At 47.0% G+C, this 23,449-nt stretch overlaps 1 protein-coding gene across 7 annotated transcripts in view; it reads left to right on the top strand.

Annotated features, from left to right (window-relative positions):
* Positions 1-23,449, top strand: part of LOC138567600 (uncharacterized) — a 1,191,853-nt gene that overhangs the window by 127,530 nt on the left and 1,040,874 nt on the right. The window contains exon 2 of one of the 7 annotated variants that reach the window (XM_069645988.1): positions 7,949-8,080. The exons of the other annotated variants lie outside the window; for them this stretch is intronic. Coding sequence (XP_069502089.1) covers positions 8,060-8,080 — 21 coding nt within the window. The 5' untranslated portion in view covers positions 7,949-8,059. The remainder of the gene's footprint in view (positions 1-7,948; positions 8,081-23,449) is intronic. 7 annotated transcript variants of the gene reach the window in all.

Genomic DNA, 23,449 nt, shown 5'->3' with positions numbered 1-23,449 from the left:
TTTTGCTAATTTTTATCGCAGATTTATCCCGGAATTTTCACGTGTGGTACAACCCATCACTGCACTGTTGCGAAAAAATAAATGCTTCGAATGGACCGAGGAAGCCGAACAGGCCTTTCAGGAATTGAAAGCTAAATTCACGACCGCACCTATTTTGAAGCACCCGCGTCCCGATCTCCCATATATAGTCGAAACCGACGCGTCCAGCTTAGCCATGGGAGCTGTCCTGTCTCAGAGAGACCCTGAAACCAACCAACTACACCCCGTAGCATTTTGGTCCAGAAAGTTCTCGCCGCCTGAGGTAAATTATGCAATCACCGACAAGGAATTATTAGCCATTAAGTCCGCCTTTAAGGATTGGCGGCATTATCTTCTTGGCGCCAGGCATACCATCACCGTGATCACTGATCACCGAAACTTACAATATTTAAAAACTGCCAAGGCTCAATCGTCACGTCAGCTCCGATGGGCTTTGTTCTTTGCTGAGTTTGATTTTGTAATCACTTACCGCCCCAGCTGTAAGAATGGCAAAGCAGACGCGCTATCTCGAATAGGAATGAGAGAAATAGACACAAACTCAGAACCTGTGCCGATAATTCCCGAACAAAGAATTTTAGGGATAACCTCTTTACAAACCCTTGAAGACATTCAAGCACGGGTAAAACAACTCCTGGACTCTACAGCCTTTCAGGATTGGATCCAAAGGGGGTCTTACTTTTCGGTCATCGATGGCCTACCTTACTTCCAAGGACACTTATTTCTGCCTGAACAGGAATTGCAAGAACCGGTTATTTCCCGTCATCATGATACCCTGATGGAAGGACATCCTGGCATTGCCAAAGCTGAGGAAAAAATTAAACGACAATTTTGGTGGCCTTCCTGGCGAAAGGATATTAAATCTTTCGTGATGTCCTATGGAGTTTGCGCCCAAAACAAAGGCCAAAAGACAAAACCCGCTGGTCTTCTTCAGCCTTTAGACATTCCACCAGCACCTTGGCATACCTTGTCACTAGATTTTATCACGGACCTGCCCCCTTGTAATGGATACAATACTATTTTGGCTGTGGTGGATTTATTTTCCAAGATGGCCCATTTTATTCTGTTGAAAGGATTACCTTCAGCTTCTGTCCTAGCCAAGGAATTCCTCGAAAATATCATCCGTTTGCATGGATTCCCGTCCATACTAGTCTCCGACCGGGGAAGCCAGTTTATTTCTCATTTTTGGAGAAAGTGTTGTCAACTGGCACAAATCGACGTAAGACTCTCAACCAGCCATCACCCACAGACCGATGGTCAGACGGAGAGAACAAACCAGACCCTTGAACAATACCTACGATGTATGTTGCACCAATCGGAGGGTAATTGGAAGGATATTTTATGGGTGGCCGAATATGCATACAATAACTCGGTACACTCTGGAACTGGACAAAGCCCCTTTTATACCCTATATGGACATCACCCTCGTACTTCAGACCTGGACTCACCTCTGAGCCTTGACATGCCTGCAGTGGACCATTTGCATTCCACGATAACTCAAGCCTTCAAGGATGCAACTGCACATTTGCAACAAGCGAAAGGGAAATACAAAAAGAATGCGGATCTGCATCGGAGTGAGGTGCCTCCATACCAAATAGGGGATCAAGTATGGTTGGCTACCAAACACTTATTGCTCAAGGGACCTTGAACTTTTAATCCAAGATATTTGGGCCCTTACTCGATCAAAGCTATAATTAACCCAGTGGCAGTCAAGCTCGTTCTACCAGCTAACATGCGGGTTCACCCCGTTTTTCATGTGTCACTTTTGAAACCAGTGCAACCAGGAACCAGATTAATAAAGCCACCAGAACCAATCCAGATAGATGGGGAGCCTGAATTTGAGGTGAAGAATATTTTGGATTCTAAGTTCTCAAAATCAAAACTTTTCTATCTAATTGATTGGAAAGGGTACGGGCCTCAGGAAAGGTCTCGGGAACCCAGCGACCACGTACATGCACCTCGGCTGGTAAAAAGGTTCCATCGGAATTTCCCAAACAAACCGAAACCTCCAGAGGGAACGACCTTGGGAGGGGCCTTGGGGGGGGGGGGATGTGCTGTCATGATGCCTACCCCCGGAGCACCAGGCCAGGCCCAGCACCCCCGGGAGCAGGCATCATGCCCCCGGGTAAAAGCCCAGCGGCCTCTTATAGGGGCTCTTTGGACTCGGTCCTGGCGCCATAGGCGCCAGGCTCATAAAGAAAGGTGTTTCGTTCACTTACCTGATGCAGACCATGCTGCAAGATTCAGGCCTCCCTGAGACCTGAAAGGGACTATTTTTTTCATTGGGACTATTTTGCCACTTGGGCGTGGCCAGGGAAGGATACTTACCTGGAACTACTTTGGGGGCTATTTAAGCCACGCCCAGACAGTAGCTCACGCTTCGCGTTGTTCTGCAACCAAGCAGCTGAACGCTCACCGTGTCTTCTCCTGAATCCAGTCTCCAGCCACGCCTGCCTCGATCCTGGAACACCTGTAAGGAAAGAAGAGAAGAGAAAGGTGAAAACCAAGAATTTTATCAAACTTCTTACCTGCATCCGGAACTTTCACGCCAGCGTTCTTGAGAAAAGACTTTCATTTAAAAGCACTGTGTTGCTCGCTGCAGCGCCGCGCTTCACTCACCTGTCCTCGGGAGTTCTTCTGGCTCCACCGCGACTGTCTGCATCGGTCGCCACATCTCTGCGCCTAGGGGAGAGAAGAAGAGACAAAAGGTGAGCAGAAGGAACATATGAGGAAAGCCTAATTTTCTGCCATAACACTTACCGGTCTTCTGTTGGTGGACCATTCCTCATTTCGGGTCGGCGCCGCTTCGTTGGCAGGTACCGCACCCCGGCCCCTATGGGGAAAGGACAAAAGACATTACTGGAGGAATATAAAGACATTAAGAGGGATCGCCCCCATCGCTAACTCACCTGAGTTTACCATCGGCTATTCAATCCCTCAACGCATCGCCTTCATTCTGCATCTGAAATAAAGGACAGATCACAGGTTAGGAAGGCAACAGAAAAGGAGGCTCTACACTTGAACTTTTGTAATCTTCATACTTACGGCGTTCCGCTCGGAAAAGTCAAGTGGATTTTGCCAGCGCCATTTTGAAAACCAGTGAAGTAACTGGACATACAAGCGCCCCTGCACCAGAAGCAGGATGGAGAGTTCATCCTTTCAAACCATAAGGTGAGCTTCAACTGGGGATTTCGGAGGAAGTTAGAGAAGAACAAAGGGGGGAGCAAGCACACTATTCTGCAGACTGTTAATCCCCTTTCTCATCTGCAGAAGGATATTCCTACGGGCCAGACAAGCAAGATTTGAGGGTCCTGTTCAGTCGGTGTTCCGAGTTCCGCGCATCACGCTCGAAGAGGCCACAGCAACGCAGACTAGACCAGCGCCTCCGTGGGAGTCAGGTGAGCGTTACAGTCGTCGGCGTAAGTCCAGGGGGTCTCAGTCCCGGAGTGGTTCCCGCCATTCCTCTGCCTCCTCGAGGCATTCGCGTCACCGGTCGCCTTCTCCGTCCTCGTCCGAGGACTCCGCCAGACGGCAGGTAGCTTTTCCTACCAAGCATTCCTCTCCTGCGGAATGGGACGCATTCCGTAAGGAAATGATGACGATTTTCGAGTCGCAAGGCTCCATTCCGTCCGCGTCTTCGACAGAGGCCGGCAAGGAACACGCTAGGGCCACCGTTCGCACCCCTTTTGGGCTCGGGCGGTCGGCGCGATCACCGGGAACCTTCGAGGTCCCGGTCGGACAAGGTTGATCGCTCTAGCCATGCCCGCTCCAGGTCCCGGTCCTTGACACCCTCGAGACCGGTAGAGCCTGTGAGGTCTTCTAAGAAGACGTCGAAGCCATCGGTGCCATGTCTGTCTAGGGACTCTCGAGGCTCTGCCTCTGAGGAAGTCATCGACGCCAAGGACAGGCTCGGGGCACCGCCCTCGAGGCCTATGTCGAAGCCATCGGTGCCATGCTCGATGTCGACGCCCTCAACGCCTTTTGTGGAGGCTTTACCGGAGGTACCCCGTGCATCGGTGGAAACTCTGAGGAAGGCCCTGAAGAAGTCATTAGTCATTAAGGCCTGTATTTGAACCTTTTTCTGTGCCCTCATCCAGGGATTTATTCCAGCCACTGGATTACATCTCTGAGGTGGATGAAGGGTCTGATGAAGGTTTGGTTCCTGATGAGGTTCCTGACAAACTCTTGTCTGGTCATAGCCAGTTGGAAGACCTTCGTCAGTCTTTGCACAGCGCCAGTGGTCTGGACACCTCTCTGGAGGTTGAGTTTGGTAGGCCTGAGCCGGCACATGCGCAAGTCTTCATACCGGCGGCTCATGTCGAAAGTGACGGAGTACTCGGGGTGGTCTGCGCCACAAGTGGATTTTCTGTAGGATGACCTGACGGATATCCTTGACCAAGGTCCACCCACTGACCCGGTGCTGCCTTTTCATATGGCTTTACAGAGAAGGGTGGCGGCGGCTTGGACTGCCCTGCAGAGTCTCCGGCAGTGAGCAAGTGGTTGCCTAAAAAATATCATCCAGCCAGTAGCGACCCCTGCTACTTGACTACGCACCCCTCTCCGGCGGCCACGGCCCCAGCAAAGCAGGCGTTGTACCCTAGCATCACTCCTGATAGAGATGACAAACGTTTTGATGGCTGGGCGAAGAAAGTGTTTTCTTCAGGGGGTATGGCTTTACAGGCAGCCAACTCTGTGTGTGCCTTAGCACGTTTCACTCACACTTTGTGGAATTGTGTGTCTTTGGCGGCTGAACATATTCCTGAAGGGGAGGAACGGGATGGTTTTCTTGCCCTCGTTCAGGATGGCAAGGATGCCATGTGTGAATCCGTTCAGTCGGGTCTGGACATGGCAGACTGTGTCAGCCGGTCCATGGCGGCGAGCACTGTGATGCGCAGATTTACGTGGTTGCGGAAGTCGGGGTTTGCTCCTGACGTACAAGCCCAGCTTCTCAACATGCCCTTTGATGGTGTACATCTTTTTGGCAGCAAGGCTGACGAGAGCCTTGAGAGGTTGCAGACCTCCAAAGCTGCAGCGAAGTCGTTGAGCGCTGCAGTTCACCAACCTCTGCCTTTTCGTCCTAGGGGACAGCAATGGAGGGGAGGTTCCTTTCGATACTGCTCTTCTTTTGGTAGTTCGAGGGGAGCTGCAAGTCCAAGGGGCCACCCTAGGAGTACCAGAGGTGGAAAACAAGGTACTCCAGGTGCCAAGGGCGCTCGGGCAGTTGCCTCTTTGCCCTCAGGCACTGCCCCAGCTGCTTCAGCTCAGTCATGAGGCCATGTCCGATGGTTCGCCGGTTGGGGGAAGGCTGGCGCAGCATCTTGTAGATATTCTGCAGATGGTGCACAAGTTTCAACATGCCCAGATTCTCCTGGCATTCGAGTTCTTAAGGTTGCTCGGCCTCATGGCATCCTGCATTCTTCTGGTGCCAGAGGCCAGGTTGCGGATGAGATCTATGCAATGGGCTCTCAAGCTCCATTGGTCGCAGTCCTCCGGCAGGATTTCGGACCCTGTTCAGGTGCTGCCCTCGGTCGCCCATTATCTTCTGTGGTGGGCCGTCGAAGCCAATCTGATGAAGGGGGCTCCATTTTGACTAGCCTGGCCGGGGGTAACGATTGTGACGGATGCGTCCCTCACAGGATGGGGAGCTCATGCCAACGAGCTGACAGTCAGCGGTCATTGGTCTCCGTCGGAGTCCAGACTCAATATCAATCTGTTGGAGCTGAGGGCCATCAGGCTAGCCCTGAAGGCTTTTCTGCCGTCTGTGTGGGGGAAGAATGTCCTGATTCTGACGGTCAACACAGTGGCCATGCACTACCTCAACAAAAAGGTGGGGGCAGGGTCTCTCCCTCTGTGCAGAGAGGCGATGCAGCTCTGGTTCTGGGCCATCCAGCAGGAAATTTCGATCTCGGCAGTTCATCTGGCCGGAGACGAAAACGTGGTGGCGGACCCTCTGAGCAGGCCGAGCACGGTCTCTCACGAGTGGGAGCTGGCTCAGGAGAGTCTCCTGGAGATCTTTGCCCTTTGGGGGACCCCACAAGTGGATCTCTTCACCACCAGTGTCAATCGGAAGTGCGAAAGGTTTTGCTGGCGGGAATTTCCTCCAAGAGGAGCCTTAGGGGACGCGTTCATAGTGGAGTGGTCCTTCCCACTACTGTACGCGTTTCTTCCAGTCCCCATCATTCCGCAAGTGCTGCAGAGGTTACGGCGGTTCGGTTCCCGAATGATCCTCATTGCTCCGGCACGGGCCAGGAGAACGTGGTACCCGGACCATCTCGACGTGTCCATCTGCCCTCCACGCCGTCTTCCCTACCGAGATCATCTGCTCTCACGGGAGGAGGGTCAGGTTCTCCATCCAGAGGTCAAGTCCCTCAACCTTCATCCTTGGCTTCTGAAAGGTTGAAGTATAAGGATTGGGACCTCCCAGAAGACGTGATGGAGGTGTTGCTTTCAGCCAGAAGGCCCGCAACAAAGTCCCTGTACCGTTGCCGTTGGAGAAAGTTCTGCGAGTGGTGCAGAGTTCAGAATGTGGATCCTTTTTCATGTGCCATTCCTGTGGTTCTGTTTTTTTAGCTTTCGTTAGCCCACAAGGGCCTGCAAGGGGGCACCATTAAAGGTTACCTGGCGGCGCTGTCCATATTTAAGCGCTCGCCTGAGGAGTGTTCTTATTTTAAGATTCCTTTAATTTCTCAGTTTCTGAAAGGGCTCACTAATGTGTTCCCATCATCACCTTTCCAGGTGCCCGGTTGGGATTTGAACCTGGTTCTAAAATTCCTAATGGGAGCTCCATTCTGGCCTTTACATTCTTGCCCTTTGAGACTGTTCACCTTTAAAACTGTATTTTTAGTTGCAGTTACTTCCGCTCGCAGAGTGAGTGAGTTGCAGGCACTATCTGCTAAGCCACCCCTCACGGTGTTCCATAAGGCCAGGGTTGTCCTTTGGGTTCATCCTTCTTTTCTTCCGAAGGTTGTGTCGGAATTTCATTTAAGCCAGAAGGTCATTCTTCTGGCGTTCTATCCTCCTCCGCATCCTGGTAAGGAAGAGGAGAGGCTCCATAGGTTGGATCCTAGGAGAGCGTTAAGCTTCTACATCTCACGCATGTCCCGGGTCAGAGTGGACGATCAGCTGTTTGTAGGATACGCTTGAAGGCTTTTGGGTTAAGCTGTTACTAAGCAGACCTTGTCCAGATGGATTATCTTGACCATCTCAGAATGCTACCGTCTGGCGGGTAAGGACCATTCGGTAGGCTTGAGGGCCCATTCTACTAGGGGGGTGTGGCTGCCTCCACTGCTCTGCAGAGGGGTGTTCCCATTTGTAACATTTGTGAAGCAGCCACATGGGCCTCTGTCCATACTTTTGTCAGACACTACTCCCTGGATACTGTCCATGGATAAGATTTGGCCTTTGGTAAGACAGTCCTCTATTCTGCAATTTAATTGGGAATTCTAAACTTCTAAATTCTTTTCCCACCTCCATACGTTGGTACTGCTTTGGGAGTCTGTCATAGATGTGAATACGTCGGAGGAACCAATCCCTTCGAAGAACAAGTTACTTTCTTACCTGGTAACGTTCTTTCGATGGGATGTTCCAACGACGTATTCCACATTGCTCCCTCCCTACCTGCCCCTCTACAGAATTTCTTATGCGATTGCAGCTTCCGTTTCCGCAAGGCTTTCTGTAGTATTCTGGCAGAAGATTGGTGCCACACATTCTGGGAAAGAACTACAACTGAGGCTGCAGGCGTTGTGCGTCCTACTCATCGACGCAGGACGCAGACGCCAAAACATTTCCGAAGCAGCACAGCTGTGGTGATTACCTGTCATAGATGTGGAATACGTCGTCGGAACATCCCATCGAAAGAACGTTACCAGGTAAGAAAGTAACTTGTTCTTTTCTGATCCTTTCCTTTCTGCAGCAGCGGATTTCAAGTCTGCACGTGTCCTGGCTTCTGGTGGTGCGCTGTCCGCCGGGGATGCTGAGTTTCTCCTCAAGGTAGCTGGATGAATTGAGGCCGACTGCCTTATAGATGATGCAGCAAGACTTAAAGGTGATTTGTGTGTGCAGTGGGAGCCAGTGAAGGCCGATGAGGGCCGGGGTAATGTGGTTGTATCTGCCTAGAACCTTGATGAGGCATGCAGCCGCGTGTAGGACACTTCTCAGGGCACAAGGGAGGATGACGGGAGTTATAATAGCTTAAGTAAGAGGATCAGTTGATGTGTTGATCTAGCTTAGTGCTGGTTGTTCAGGCAAATACAGTCCAACCAATTTTGCTTTGGGGGCCCATTTTACCCGTGCTTTGGTCAAGCCAGCATGGCCGCCTGGATAGTCGGCACCAAAATGCTCAGGCAATGACGCAGTAAGAGCCCACTGTGACCCCCTGACGCAGCCGTGTCTTTGCAGCAGCGTTCACCGGGAGCCCTATGTACCTCCCAGGCACAACCGACATGCTGCACAGAGCTCCCCGCCCAGGGAGTCCCTGTTGCAGGCTTTCAGCAATGGCGGCCCCTCATGGGCTTGTGGTACGACCCCCGGCCATAGGCAGGCGCAACCCAGCACGGACTTGGCGGCTGCAACGATCAGCGGGCTGGCCTGTATCCGATGTGCTGTAGGACTCGGGCTCCCTGAAGGAGGATACGCTTAAGTGGTGGTGTTAGACGGTTGTGCCCATCGTAGCCCCAGCAGTGTTCCGCAGCCGTCAGATGACCCGCTGTTTGGTTTTCTGTCAGGGGAGAGCTATTTTAGGCTCCACAGGGGCCCACTGGCATTGCCAGTACTGTTTTTTTCTGCTTGGACTGGAGGTCCCCCTACCGCAGGGGCTCTTTGAGTCACTGCTGCCTTGATCCCACGGGGAAGCTGTGTACATGGGGGGGTTAGGGGGGCCCTGTCCATTGGGGGCTTGGTATCATTGAGCAATCCCAGCTTTTTCTGGACACAGTGAGGAGTGGGTCAATAGAATTGTGACAGTGTTCACATGGTATTGCATGGATGTTGTTTCTATGATCTGTGTTTCTGGTTGTCCCGAGCAGGAGCATTTCTATGGGTTGTGGTCCCAGACTGGTGACTGGTGGTCTGTTGAGAGAGAGAGAGAAGAGGAGAGGAGTGGGGAGCCTGCATGGTGAGGTCTGCTTTGCGCAGGACAGTGTAATTCCAGCCCGCACTGGACAGCAGTGACGCTAGCTACTCTCCCTAGAGGCCCTGCAAGGTTCCAGTGAACTGCAACTTCCATAATCCCTGTGGGAGCAATTTACAAAAAACCCAGACCGGATCCAAATGTTGAAGAGCCATTGATCACTTCTACCAAGACCCAGTTTGAGCATTGCCATATCCCAACAGCGGCCAATGACCCTGAAAATCAAAGAACTGACCATCACAGCATGTCAGAGAAGCTGCAGGGAAACCATCTGACACAGCTGCTGAAGCCGCCACCTGAGAGAAGCACAGACATCCAGAGAACAGAATTTGAAGTTCTTCGGAGCATGCTTTCTTTCTTCGTCTGCTGCTGGAGCAGTGCATTACCCCATTTTGGCGACCCGTGGGACGTCATGCACCTGATTCGTGTGCGCCTGTCTTGCTGCTAGCCGCCTTGTGTGTTCATCGTGCACTGTGCTGGTTCTCCAACTCTCCCTTCTCCCCCTTCCCTCGCTCTGCCCTCTCCCTTCATGGTGCTCTCCATCACCCCTATTTACTCTTACTGCTACTCTATCACCTATCCTCCTCTCTTTCGAAGCCTGGAAGGAAAACATTTACGAAAGATGACCTGGTCTCCAAGCCTGGCCTGCCCATCGCTTATACCTACATCAATGCATCGAGAATTCCTTTGAGAAGTAAGAGTTGAAAGTGGGACTTCTTGGCAATGTCCTGAGTGAGGGAGGGAGGAAGGAGAGAGGGGAGTCGAAGATGACTCCAAGGTTTCTGGCTTCAGAAGGAGCAGGGGAGAGCCCATAGAGGATGGCCACAGTGAGGGAACAAAAGAGGGCCCAGGGGTCTCAATAGGAATGATCTCAGTGTTGCTGGTATTGAGGCGGAGATCGTTGGAAGTACACTAGGACTTGATGGCAGATAGGCAGTCATGGATGATGGAAGGTACAAGATGGTCAGCAGGAAGTTTGAAAAAAAAGTTGTCTCATCTGCATAGCACTGGAAGTTGGCAGAGAATTAAGAAATGAGGAATGCTAGCTGGGCAAGGTAAGTGTTGAAGATCCAGGGGGAGAGGTTTGAGCCCTGGGGGACACCACAAGCGGAGACGGAAGTAGGTGAGGAGAAGATGCCCAAAATGACTTAGGGCGAATGTTCAGTTAAGAAAGAGGTAAGCCAGTCCAGTGCCGCTCGAGATACCAAGGGTATCATGGAGCCGTTTTATGAGGATAAAATGGTTAACCGTATCGAAGACAGAGGAGAGATTGAGTAGGATGAAGACAGCTGGATAGTTAGAGACCAGAGATGCAAGCAGTTCTTCACAGGTGTTCAGAAGAGCAGTTTCTGTGCCTTTGGATGTTCGGAATCCAGATTGATGGTCGTGGAGCCCACCAACAAGTTCAGTATGAGGCAAGTTGTGGAAAGGCCAGCTTCTACTTCTGTTTCCCAAGGAAGGGGGTGATAGAAATAGGGCGTTAGTTGGCTGGACAGGGTAGTGTCTGCTGAAGGTTTTTTCAGGAGGCGGCACACAAGGGAGTGCTTGAAAGAGGATGGGGGAAAGATCCAGTGGCAAAAGAATGGTTGCAGAGATCAGCGAGTAAAGGGGCAAGATAGCCAATGTTGTCCTTTATGGTCCTGGAGGAGCAAGGAGAAACCTGTTTGGAAGAGACCTTCATGGAGCGCACAACTCTGGTGACTTCTTCTGGTGTGACAGGAGAAGGATGAGAGAGTGGAAGGAGGGTGAGAATCTGTCTGAGGCAAAGGAGTGAGAGAAGGGTTGGGTGGGAGGTTAGCAAGGGTGCTCAGGATGTCCTGAGTTTTAGTGGTGAAGTGTGTGCCAGTGGGTTGCAGAGGGCCTGGGACGGAAGATGGGAGGTGGAGAATGCGGAAGGGTTGGCTAGTTCCCTGCAGAATTTAAAGAGTTCAGCCATGTTGTTGGATGCACCCGATACCCGTGCCTGGATGTGATCCCTTTTCTTGGCATGGATGGAGAAGCTGTATTGCCGTTGGAGCAGGCGGCAAGCAAGTTTGTCAGAGGGTGAGCCTGAGGTTTGCCACTTAAGTTCCACAGCTCTGCACTTACGTTTCAGGGCTGCAAGTTCTGAGTCGTACCAGGTGTTACGTTTGGAGGCAGGTTTTAGACAGATCCTCATGACTGGGGCAAGAATGTCAAGGGTGTTGGTAATTGCCAGATGGAGGTTGCTGAGATAGTCACTTCCATAGCACTGGTATGCAGGGGGCTTTGCCAAGGTAACAGGCGTGTATCAGCACAGGCCCCTGGTCTGTGACATAAAACCCCAATTATTCTGTGACTGGCGTGATCAAATTCTCCTTACTTGCTCCACACACTGTAGGGGGCTCAGCACAGTCACAGAAATCTGGCTGCAGGCATAACTATAGTTCCGTGTTGACTACCTTTCATCTGCACCTCTCCTTCTGGGCCCTGTAGAATGGCGCATGATACTGGGGAACGTAGAAAGGTAGGTCACTAACTGTGCAGGTAAATATAGAGAGCTATCCTGAATACTGGCCATGGGTGTTGAAATTTCTGGCGTTCTGGGGGCAATGCACTCTTTAGATTGAGTCACGGTTTGGCAGATGTGTTGCAGTGATGAGCATTACACTTGCAAAACTTAATAAAACCAAATTTACAAAAAAAAAAGAGGACTTGCGTTGTTTTTCCGTGGCAGCCATGCTGGTGGTACCCATAGCCTCATTGTATAACTAGATTACCTATGTACTGCTGATATCACTGATGCCATATCTATTAACCTTCCCATCCACGTTTACCTGCTTGTCAACACCTAGCACTTGAACTCAGCATTACTGGGGCTGCAAATGACAGCTGAACAGCCTAACCAAAATGCAGAACATGGATGGAGCACAATTTTTGCAGCCAAGACTGGTACGTTACCAAGCACAATAGCAGCAGCATAGCCTGTGCTTGTTGACTCTCCAACTGATGTGTTTGTCTATTCTGTGCAACTTATTTCCGATGGAAAATAAGCATCTGTCCAGTTCAATTGAAACTTTAATGCAAAATGTAGCACTCATTCGTCAAGATATCGATAAGTTGAGTTAGACGGCAATAAATAACCCCTTCAACTGAGATCTAGTAAAGCTAAACTACATCTCAACAAATGGTTCACTCCACAGCTAAAGGACCTGCAACTATTAAAAAGATAATGCGAAACTGACTGGTGCCTCTGGCCCTCCCATGAGAACAAAAAGAAGTTGGCATCCACGGCGTCACGCTATAAAAAAGAAATCTGCCAGGCAAAAAAACTCCTACAATGAACGGACAGCTAATTCCAACTCCAGTATGAAAGAATTATTTATAATTCTCAAAGAACTAGGGTCCCCCATTTCTCCACCCGATATCTGCATTAAATATAAGAACTGGTGCTCAGAGATACAGCAAGCACTAACCAATTAAATCAACACTCTCCAAACTAAAATAAATAACAAAAAAAGACTCTCTGAACTTATCTCAACCAACCAACTACCACTCTCCACCAAATGTAAACATCCCTGACCTAAATACCACATTCTGCTTCACCAAAACTACTATTCTTGAAGTGGAAAAAAACCCTCCTCTCTCTCAAACCGTCCAATTGCAAAGGAGACATCTGCCCAGCGTACCTCATAAAAGAGGCTGCAAGAGACCTCTCCCCCTTCATCTCTAAACTAATTAATGCCTCCTTTGCCTCCGGCACCATCCCAGCCAATCTCAAACAATCATGGGTGCTCCCGCTTCTCAAGAAGCAAACACTAGACCCTCTTATCGCCACTAACTACTGCCCTATCACAACGGTACCATTTTTACTTAAAATTTTAGATAAAATTGCCTATTCACAGATCCAGAAACATCTCGAACAGCACAAACTTCTGGGGGTCCGACAGTCAAGATTCCGACCTCTGCATGGGACGGAGACTGCACTAATAGACCTGAAGACTCAGATCGATGAACTGAGAGATCAAGGGAAAACAGCATTATTGTCAGTCATAAGGTCGATCGTAAGGTCCTCTGTAGACATCTAGATACAGCAGCTCACTTTTCCATAGGCACTGTTAAGTGGATAGACTCATTCCTGATGACAGAACTAGTAGAGTATTCTCACCTTCTGCAGCTGCGGATCCTACCCCTATCACGTGTGGGGTCCCTCAGGGTTCATGTGTGTCCCCTACTCGCTACAATATATTTACCAGTTCGATGATCTGGACCTTCTGGGTGTTACCTACACTAACTATGCATATGACACTCATATTCTCCTCCCACTTTCTGGGGATCATGGTAGGGGCCTGGCTTTGGTGAATAGACTCTACCTCATCATTCAGGCATGGATGGCCACTCACGGCCTATGCCTGAATGATGACAAGACAGAGTTGATAATTCTCGGCTCCCCGTCCAACATCTCCAAACTAGGGCATGAATATGCCTCCTTCATCATTGACGGTAATAACACATTGTCTCCAAGGAGGTAAAAACACTGTGTTTCTACCTTGATGCAACTATGTCCTTCACTAAACAACTAAATTCTCTGGCGTCCACCACAGCCTACACCTGCAAGCTGATCAGAGCAGGTAGGCCCTTCCTTTCGAATGATAGCTGCCTCAAACTGGCCAGAGCATTAATTCTATCAAGACTAGATTATTGCAATGCCCTTTACAGCAGCGCTATTAAAACCATTATCCAAAAACTCCAAATACTACAAAATAATGCCATTGGAGCTGCATTAGGCATTAACAAAAGAGTGCACATCTCTGCCATCAGATGTCAGCACAAATGGCTTTCCACCTATAACAAAATACAACTACAAATCGCCTTCTTGACACATAAAGCACTTCATAATGCGGCACCGAGCTACCTTATTGACAGAATATCTAGAAGAACCTCCAGCAGACCATCCAGAACTATTAACACTAACTGTCTGGTAGTACCCAGATTCAAATCCTCTAAGATTGGTGGAAACATCTTCCCTGTTAAGGCCGCTAAACTTTGGAACTTCCTTCCACACCAGTTGAGAACCGACCTCCCCTACTACTTCTTCAGAAAGAATCTCATCTCTCACCTCAACCTGACTGAGAACTAGGTCCGTTTTCAGTTATCATTGAACACAGGATCAACAACCAGTACGCCAGGAGGAGAGGAATGAGGGGGGGAACAAGATCAAACAAATCCAGGATCACAAGAAAATACCATCAAAAGACTTACAAGAGCGACCTCAAAAGAAATAAACAGAGTGAAATAGAGCCAAATCTTATTCTCAATCTATCCAGTAGACCAATATCATCGGAGGAGAATAAATTACTAAACAAAGGACTCTCATTCGCCCCATCGGCGAACCATAACGAAATGGATTTGCACATCGATCTTTTCAAGTTCGCACGGAAATTGAAACTGAAAAAGTTCTTTGCCACTAAAGCGCCAGGGATGTACAAACAGCACCAGAGAACTATTCCGAGTGATCTAAGCACTAAAGAAATAGAAGACATTCACCTACTTAGATCAATCACAGAACCAGTGGATTATGATATTACCAATGTATTAAGAGATCTTAATGTAGAACCTGATACGTTGCCAATTAAGGAACTAAAACCAACATCTAGATGTGTACCCCAGTTTGCAGCAGATTATAAGGCGGTATTTCAAGACCTCTATCGAACGGACCAAAGAAGACTACATTCAAAAATCAAACCAAATCTCACCCTAACATGAACAGGAAGCCCTACCTAAACTAGAAACCGATCGCTCAATTGTAATAAAAGAGGCGGATAAGGGAGGGAACATTGTTATCATGGACAGGGAGAATTATCTGGAGATGGTTAATAGACACTTAAACACCCCAGGTTGTTATGAAATATTGCCTGCCAACCCAACAAAGGAAATCGTACATAAATTGGAACTCAAAATGTATGATTGGCACCATAAAGGCCTTCTCCCAGACAATGAAAAGAGCTATCTCCTAATTAAAGACCCGATCACACCAATCATGTATTTCTTACCTAAGGTCCATAAGGAATATGACTTAATACCGGAAGGCCGACCAATCCTAAGCGGAATAGGGTGGTCGACTGAAAATTTTTTGCAGTACCTGGACAATATTTTGAGACCTAGAGCCATGAAATTGAAAGCGTATCTCAAAGATACCACCAATGTAATTATTAAACTGCAATCTTGGAATTGGGAAAATTACTGCTTACTAGCAACCATGGATGTGAAAGCGTTATACACACCTATACAACATTCATGGGCCTTACAAACAATAGACCATACCTTCAGGGAAGATTCAGCATCGATGTATCATCAGATCTTAATGGTTAAGGAAATGTTAGAACTATCTCTAGAGTGCAACATCTTCAATTTCAACAACACATACTACAGGCAAACCAAGGGAGTTGCAATGGGCACCAAATACGCCCCAGCCCTAGCAAACATCTTTATGGGCCTTTTTGAGGACATGGTTATTTATCAAGATAAGGCATATCAGAAAGAACCTGTTCATTGGTTGAGATATATCGACGACGTGTTGATACTATGGAAAGGAATAGAATTGGAGTTCACAGATTTCCAGAACAGAATTAACCTTAATGAAATGGGTATTCAATTCACTGGTGTTTGTGATGCACAAAATATAAACTTCCTAGACCTAACAATATATATTGAACAGAATCAAATCAGAACATTCACATATCGGAAACCTACTGAAGTTAATTCTACCCTACACCGCAGCAAGCTGCCATTATAGACCAACAATTTTAAATATACCATCAGGGGAATTCAAAAGAGCGAGAAGAAACTGTCAGACCACGGAACATTTTGAGAAGGAATGTAACCTTCTGAAATCAAGATTCCTAGCTAGAGGATATTCGGAACAACGTGTCAGCAAAGGCCTAGACAAAAGTCTGTCAGTAACGCAAGAGCAAACGCTAGTAACAAGGAACAAAGTATTGGAACAACCAACTATTCGTTTTATCACTAAATACAGTAATGTACAGACACGTGAGAAAAATTCTAGCTAAACACTGGCATCTGTTGAAATTGGATGAGAACATTTCTAACTTTGTGGATGATAAACCAAGGATCATTTTCAAAAGAGCACAGACATTGAAAAATAAACTAAGGCCTTCGAATCTACCGGACACAATGAAGGAACCATTGAACTGGCTAAAATCAACTACCAACGGATTTAGGAAATGTGGGACCTGTACAATGTGCAAATATGCGCATAAGAAAACTGACTCATTTTCAAGCAACAACAAGATTTTGAAAATCAGACAACCCATCAACTGTAGGACAAAATATGTGGTCTATGCAATCATCTGTGTGTGCAAGCTGGTGTACATTGGCAGTACGATTAGAGAACTCAGGATCCAAGTACGAGAACATTTAGCAAAAATTGGAAGCCAAGACTGCCACTAGCATGCCATTGGCAAGACGAACACTAAACGGACAATAAGGCAGACATCCAGTTCATTGGCCTCCAAAGAGTGTCACTAGGAAGACGTGGAGGTGACAAAGAAAAGAAACTTAGACAAACGGAGACAAAAATAATTTGTTAATTTAATTCTACAGTAATTGGCCTTAACACAGACAATGAAATGGTGTCTTTTCTGTAGGAATTTGGCTAACATCCAGTTTAATGTTTAGTGTGATATCACTACATTGTTCTTTAATTTTACTTATGCATAACTTAGTACTTATATGCTCTTAGTGTTAGGCATAATCAGGGCCGTAAGTAGAATATGTTTGCTAAATATTCATTTAGTAAACTCAACCTATTGCTGTAGTCATATATTTGGATGCTCACTGTAACATCACGTAACTGTTTCATTACGTATCTAACTAGATAAGGAATTGGGTTTTCGTTCCCTTATATAGTCATTTGCATGCCGTTAGACCAACTTATTACGTTTCATTATGCACATGTATACACCTAGTTGTCTATTGAAACAATACCCTCTTATGAAAGAGTTATGACACATAACATTGCTTTTGCGAGCTTATTTAAGCAGGATTGCCTAAAGCAAACGCTAGCACCAACGTTATTGTTAATTTTAAACGTTTCGCACTGCAGGACTAATGTAACACTGCCGCGTTCCAATTGAATCTTTGATTTACTTAACCCACACTGTTATAAAGGTGACATTGTTAATATTTCATACTTGTAGGGATCTAACCCGTTTATTGTGGAGGATTTTTGCCAAATGTAATAGGGGTGCTAGAGGAATTCAAGGTAAAAATTCAAACACTTATTATGAGCTTTTCAATGAACATAATGTTGACTCATACCTACTACCAAGTACATTACCTAATAAGTGTTTTGTATTTATCTCTCTCAAAAAAAACCCTCTTCCATTACCCCTTTTCCCCACCCTAATTATTGTCTGGGTTTTTATTTTTTCGTTTATTTACTTTTATTTGGAATTATTGTTTCATATTCAATTATTGCACATTGTTCAAATCTGCTTATCTTTACACGCCTATTTATGTGAATGTCTCCTTATATAACTTTTACTATGTATAACTTTTGTGTTATGACTGTATGGTGCTATGACGGATTAATAGCCCTAATTTGAAAAAGGTCTCATGGGAGACCGAAACACGTGTCAGCACTTAAGGGCACTTTGAAAAAGAATAAAACCTTTTTTGATCTTTGGGCACAGTCTCTTTCCGGGTTATTTTTACTTTATGACTGGAACTAGCTCTCCTCCGAAACTCCGGTACGCTAGTAGGACCTGTTGCTAGACAGTAAATATGTAAATTGTATATATCCCTAGTTACGACTATGTAAATAACTCTGCCTCTCTGCATAATTTAAATCTTTATGTTGTACTATTTCTTGTGTAATGTTACTTTTCTTTATTGCCTGTATATTATGTAACACTGTATATTATGTAACACTTGAAAGCTTTGCATATTCTTCTGCGCCCTGCTACTCTTGGGTCTGGTGCGCCTTAGAAATGCAATAAACAAACAAACAAGCAAACAAACAAATGGATGTCAATCAGATAGTCTCTGCGGGCGAAAAAACACTTTCTACGGCTACGTGTATCCATTGTATCAGTGTCCTTAATGAAGACGATGCCAGAATTCCACTTGACTCCTAATGGTTTGGAAGACTGGTCATTCTGCTCCAGCAGATGCCTACTCTGCTTTGAGGAGGAGTTGGAGGGAGGTGGCACGGAGAAACTTCTAGAGGTTTTTTTTTTCCATTCCTTATTTTGAAGCGGGGTACATTGCAGGGCTGCTGTCGGACAGAGCACATTGCACATTGCAGTCTTTCCAGAGGTCCACCACAACCCATTATGAGTAAACTGTTAGAGTATCAATCATACTTTCAGCTCAAACTACAACTTTGGTACTCTGAAGCTCAAACAAACTTTGGGTGGAGTTAAGAATCTGCTGTGTGAATGCTAATTGAACTATGCAGTGCTCCTTCAGGCACAATTGAGAATCGATGCTGATTGCAAGAGACATTTTGTTGATGATCATGCTTGCTTAAGATAACTACTTGAATCAATACCAAAATGATGTCATTTGCCATTCAAACTGAGATTAGGTGAGGTGTGAGCTCTTAAACATTTCTGTGTTTATACTTAAATGTAATTTTATGTTGTTGTTGAAATACTCACATGTCAAGTTGGATAGTAACTAAACGCCATGTATTTAATTGTTTGTTGAATATTGAAGGGCCTGTATCACCATGTGTTGTTGCATGTCATGGTCATATGTTTTATAGTGTGTTCCCTTTAGGTAAGAATTGTGATTTCCTTACTGTGCGACCTTCATGCATCCAACATTACCCTGTGTCCTAACTTACAATTCCTCAAATCTGCCTTTGAAACACAGCCCTATTATCACAATACTTTAGGACCTATAACCCTCCACCCTTTTGCAGAACTATGGTCCATCGAACAGGACTGACATGCATGGATGCTATCACAAACATTCTTTCCTGTTGCATCCCTCCTGCCCTGTGTTTTGTAGCAATTTTCCACTCTCCTACGTTGAAGTGGTTGAAACTGTTACATATGAATCCTTTAGCAAAAGTCAGGACTAATGATTGTATTCTGCTTCTGTGGTAGTTTTACTAGGCCGGAGTATCCATTTTGAACACCTGCTATTTGCCCAGGTGGTGGCGCTTTCCCTTTCTTTGTTGCCCTTTTTAAGTCTGTTTGCAAGATCCCTGTTTTCTCTCTCCTTCTCCCTAACTTCACCAACCAGCTCCTATTCATTGGTCTTCCTTTCCCTTCTCTTTCTTTGCTTATTTTCTAGCTCCTCATCATTCTACCATGGTCTTTCTTTTGTTCTGTCCTCGTCTTCTGTTGTCCCTTATAGAAATCCAGTCTATCCCTCATTCTGGGCTCATAACAGCCTTATCTTCCAGTCCTTTTTTGTTATAGCTTCCTTTTAATCTAAATTTTCACTCAATACAAAGCCTTTTCTGAGTATTTCCTCCCTTTCATTCCCTCATCCCGTTTCTGTTGAAATTCCTTCTCTCTACCTAGCCTCTTTCTGATCCATGCTTTAGGGTTCTTCAACCACCACCTTTTCTTCATCCTTCTATTTTGCCTACCTCTTTCTGTCTTGGGCTCTGTGCCTCACGCTTTACATTCCCAACACATTCTGTGCTTTTCTAGTCCCCCTCCCAATCACTTATGCCACTTTCACTCTAACTTAGTGTCCCTCCCTATGCTTTACATTGTTCCTTGTTCTTCCTTTATCTTGTTGGATTCTCTTTCTACTTCTGGAGCTCCTTTGCTGTCTGCTGGCTTTTTCCTGATTGGGATCTTTATCCCTCTCCTCTTGCTGCAGTATGACTCCTAGTCCTCCTGGCATCCGCAGCTACTTTCCAACAAGCCCCTCAACAGGCCATTCTGCCTTCTACTTCACCATTCGTGCTCCCCTGGCAGCCCCCATTATCTACTACTTATCTCCTCTTTTTATTCATAGGCCTTTCCAGAGGTCGTCATGCGAGATTTGGAGTGGATCTCTCCTATGTGGGCTCGATGACTGGAACTATGATTTGTCAGGCTCTCATCTGGCCCTTGATCATGTCTCCCTCTAGTCACAACTCTTACTTTTGTTGTACTTTGGGCTCCAATGCCATTATGTGGCTACTCACCATATTCTCAGATATGTCTGGTGAGAATTTTGGAGTCAGGCAGGCTCAATGCTGTTGCTACCTGACTTCCATTCAGGATAACCCTTCTGAACTGACTACCATTCCAGTCTGACACTGCAAGCCACATCTCCTGTTTATTTCCAAACTGGCCTGCACATCCTGTCACCATATAAAACCCGACCCTCCTTGACACCCTGGTCTAGGAACCCACTGTGCCTCGTGGGCTGAGGACTCTGGCAACCCCATTGTTCTCATCTCTGGGTCTTTTAAATATTTATTCTTCCTCCCTACCTTTTGTAATGAACCAGAAGAGGGAGTCAGACTAACTATTGACATGTTCAAGGGTACTTATTTATATAATAAGGAAGAAACGCCTATGTGGCCCTACTGCTATGAGGGAAGTACCCTGCCTAACTAAACTAAAACTAAGGGTGTAGTTCAAAGTCCAAAATAATAGTTTTTAGTCCAAATCCTATACTCTAACTGGCCCTACCTCTTAAGAAAATTTAACAAACAGAAGGCCGGAGCAGTAGCCTCTGTCCTTGGCTTCTTACCCGGCGCAACACTTGAATTCCAAGAAGGCTTATTTTTAAAAGTGTATCTATTTCTCACAATGCAGTCCTCGGACTCTCTCTAGGTTCTGTATGCCAATTCTTTACATGTATTCAACACTGTTCAGTTTTTCCAGGAAAGACCATGCTTTCTTGATACGATTACAGCATTTCTTACTGGTGCTTGATGTTGTCCATGTCTTGCTTTTAAACACTGGAACCCTCCAGGTTACTCTTGTGTAAGTTCTGTTCACTAGGTTTTGTGTTCTCAGGACTCTCAAGTCCCCTGGCAGTGGAGTCTCAGTGGGGCATCTGCCGGTTTGGGTTTTCCAGACTCCCTTAACTCTTGTGGCTCTCCAAGCCTTGACTATAAATGTCTCTCGTTTTCAGGGCTCTCCAAAGCCCTGTGGCCCTCTAGTAGACTTGGTTTATTGTTCCTTTTGGTAGGGCGTCTGCCCATACAGGTTTTCTCGACTCCTGTAACCCATGTAGACTTCCCAGCTTCTGGTATCGCAGTTCTCCCTCCTCAACAGCGTTACCACTTAAGGGGCGTTTGCTTCCCTTCCGCTGCTCGGCTTGGCTGCTAGCCCTCTTCTTATGTGGAGATCGGGGATCTGGTTGCTCCGCTACTGTCTGGTTTCAGTGTCTGTTAACGGGCCCCAGGCCCTCCTTCTGGACCCAGGCTCCTTGGCTGGTCATTCTGGGTCTTGCAAGTGTCTTATTTGCTCCCCACGCTAATGCTGGCTTTGCAGTCAAGCGTGGCGCCCATCCAGGATGTCTTCCATTCAGAGGCTCATCTCTGCATTGGATTCTCTCTCCTCCATTCCAAGTTTGTTTGTTTTATGTAAGTCATCACAAACAAAAGGGTGGATAACTTTTCAAAGCTTACGGGTATTTCCTTTAGCAGGGAGAAGTAGTCTTGTATCTTCCCCCTGGCTGGGCTGAGTGATGCCATGGGCAATCCACCATCATTGGGCATTAGGTGGGAGCTGCAGTCGTTTCGTTATTTGGGAGTCAAGATTGGACGCTAGCCTGAGCATATGCATGAGATAAATACAGTTTCTGCAGAGAATGATTTCTCAGGACTCAATTAAGTTTTGGAGCCGGTTGCCACTCTCGCTAATGGGGATTGTTGCGCTGATCCAAATTGGTGGTGTTGCCACGTCTATTGTACTTTTTTACTAATGTCTCGTTCCCCATACCCAGTTCCTTTTTTAGATCCTTGGATTCCTCTGGGGAGGGAAGAGGCACAGAATAGCGTTATCTATTTTAAGACTGAGTTGTGAAGATGGGGGGGTGGGCAGGTTCAGCTGCTGTGGTTTAAATTTTATTAATTGGCTGCTCAGGGTGGCTGGTGGATGAAGGGACGCTGGATACCTCATTGATGTGTGGGGCAATAAGGCTGGTTGTTCTTAAGGAAGCTTTGGAGTTGCGGATAGATGCTTCCTATGCAAACCATACCTGCTGGACTTGGACAGGGGAGTGAGGGGCAACGGTAGAGTGTGGTGTAGAATCGGGGGGCGGGGGGAGTGAGAGGGGAGGGTAGAGTGGTGTAGAATCCGAACGATTATTGTATCAAAGAATGTGTATTCCCCTCATAAGCCCTTGTCGGCAGCCTTGTGCCTGAATAGATATGGCCTATCAACATTTAGGCGATGGGAGATGGTGGGTCTTCCTACGTGCGGAGATATTATCAAGGACGGAGTGTTTAGGGACTTCTTGGAGGATGCTGATGATTATGGGCTGCACAAGGGACAATCCATGGGTTACATGAGAATTACCAGGTTTGCTAAGGCACAGGGGCCGGTCTGGCCGGAGGAGCCCGAATGTGATACTGTACTATCTACCTTGCATGACCTGGAAGACTGGTGGAACCCTGTTGCACATTGTTTATACCGGATCTTGACGAGTGTGAGTGTGAGTGTGTATGTGTTCTGCGCATTAAGGTCGCATGGGAATCTGACTTGGAATGCAAATTTTAGAAGCAGTGGGATACTGCTTTGTTGTGTATCAAAAAGGTATCTAGAAATGCCAGTCTTGGTCTTCTGCAGTTGAATGTGCTCTGTAGAACCTACATGACCCCACATAGGATTGCTCGTTTTAATTAACAAGCGTCGCCAGAATGCCCATGTTGCAGTGCCTTCTGGCTTAATATTCAGCAGACTCTGGAGGATGTGGGTGTTGGAAGGTAGGGGTGGACCCCTGTGGAGTGCCTGCTGGGTATGTACCCTTGACCTGACAAGGCCAGGCACATAGTAAAACGTATGGATTTCGCTTATATACTTGAGAAAAGGTGAATCGCAATGTCCTGGAGGGAGAGTGCTAGCCCCAACTATGCGATATGGCGCAGGGACTTACTGAAGTAGTCTACGACTCAAACCGGGGTGTGATACAGGGCACTGCAGAAGGGTATGAACGAGCCCACCATGAACCTGGAGGAATGGAAGGCCCTCCTGCAGGCAATGTTTCGTCATTCGTATGAGCGGCCCCCGTGAGTTGAATGTGATCGTCTAGATGGCCCCCTTATTGATTTGTTTGTCAATGTGTCCGGCGGACCTGATTTGTAAGAAGCTATGTGGGGCTGAGTTTTCTGTAATATGT

This window comes from Ambystoma mexicanum, chromosome 2p (assembly GCF_040938575.1).
Source record: "Ambystoma mexicanum isolate Mex_15411 chromosome 2p, UKY_AmexF1_1, whole genome shotgun sequence".
NCBI lineage: Eukaryota > Metazoa > Chordata > Amphibia > Caudata > Ambystomatidae > Ambystoma > Ambystoma mexicanum.
The sequence above is the reverse complement of the archived record's forward strand: the minus strand, read 5'-3'. Positions and strand labels throughout refer to the sequence as shown.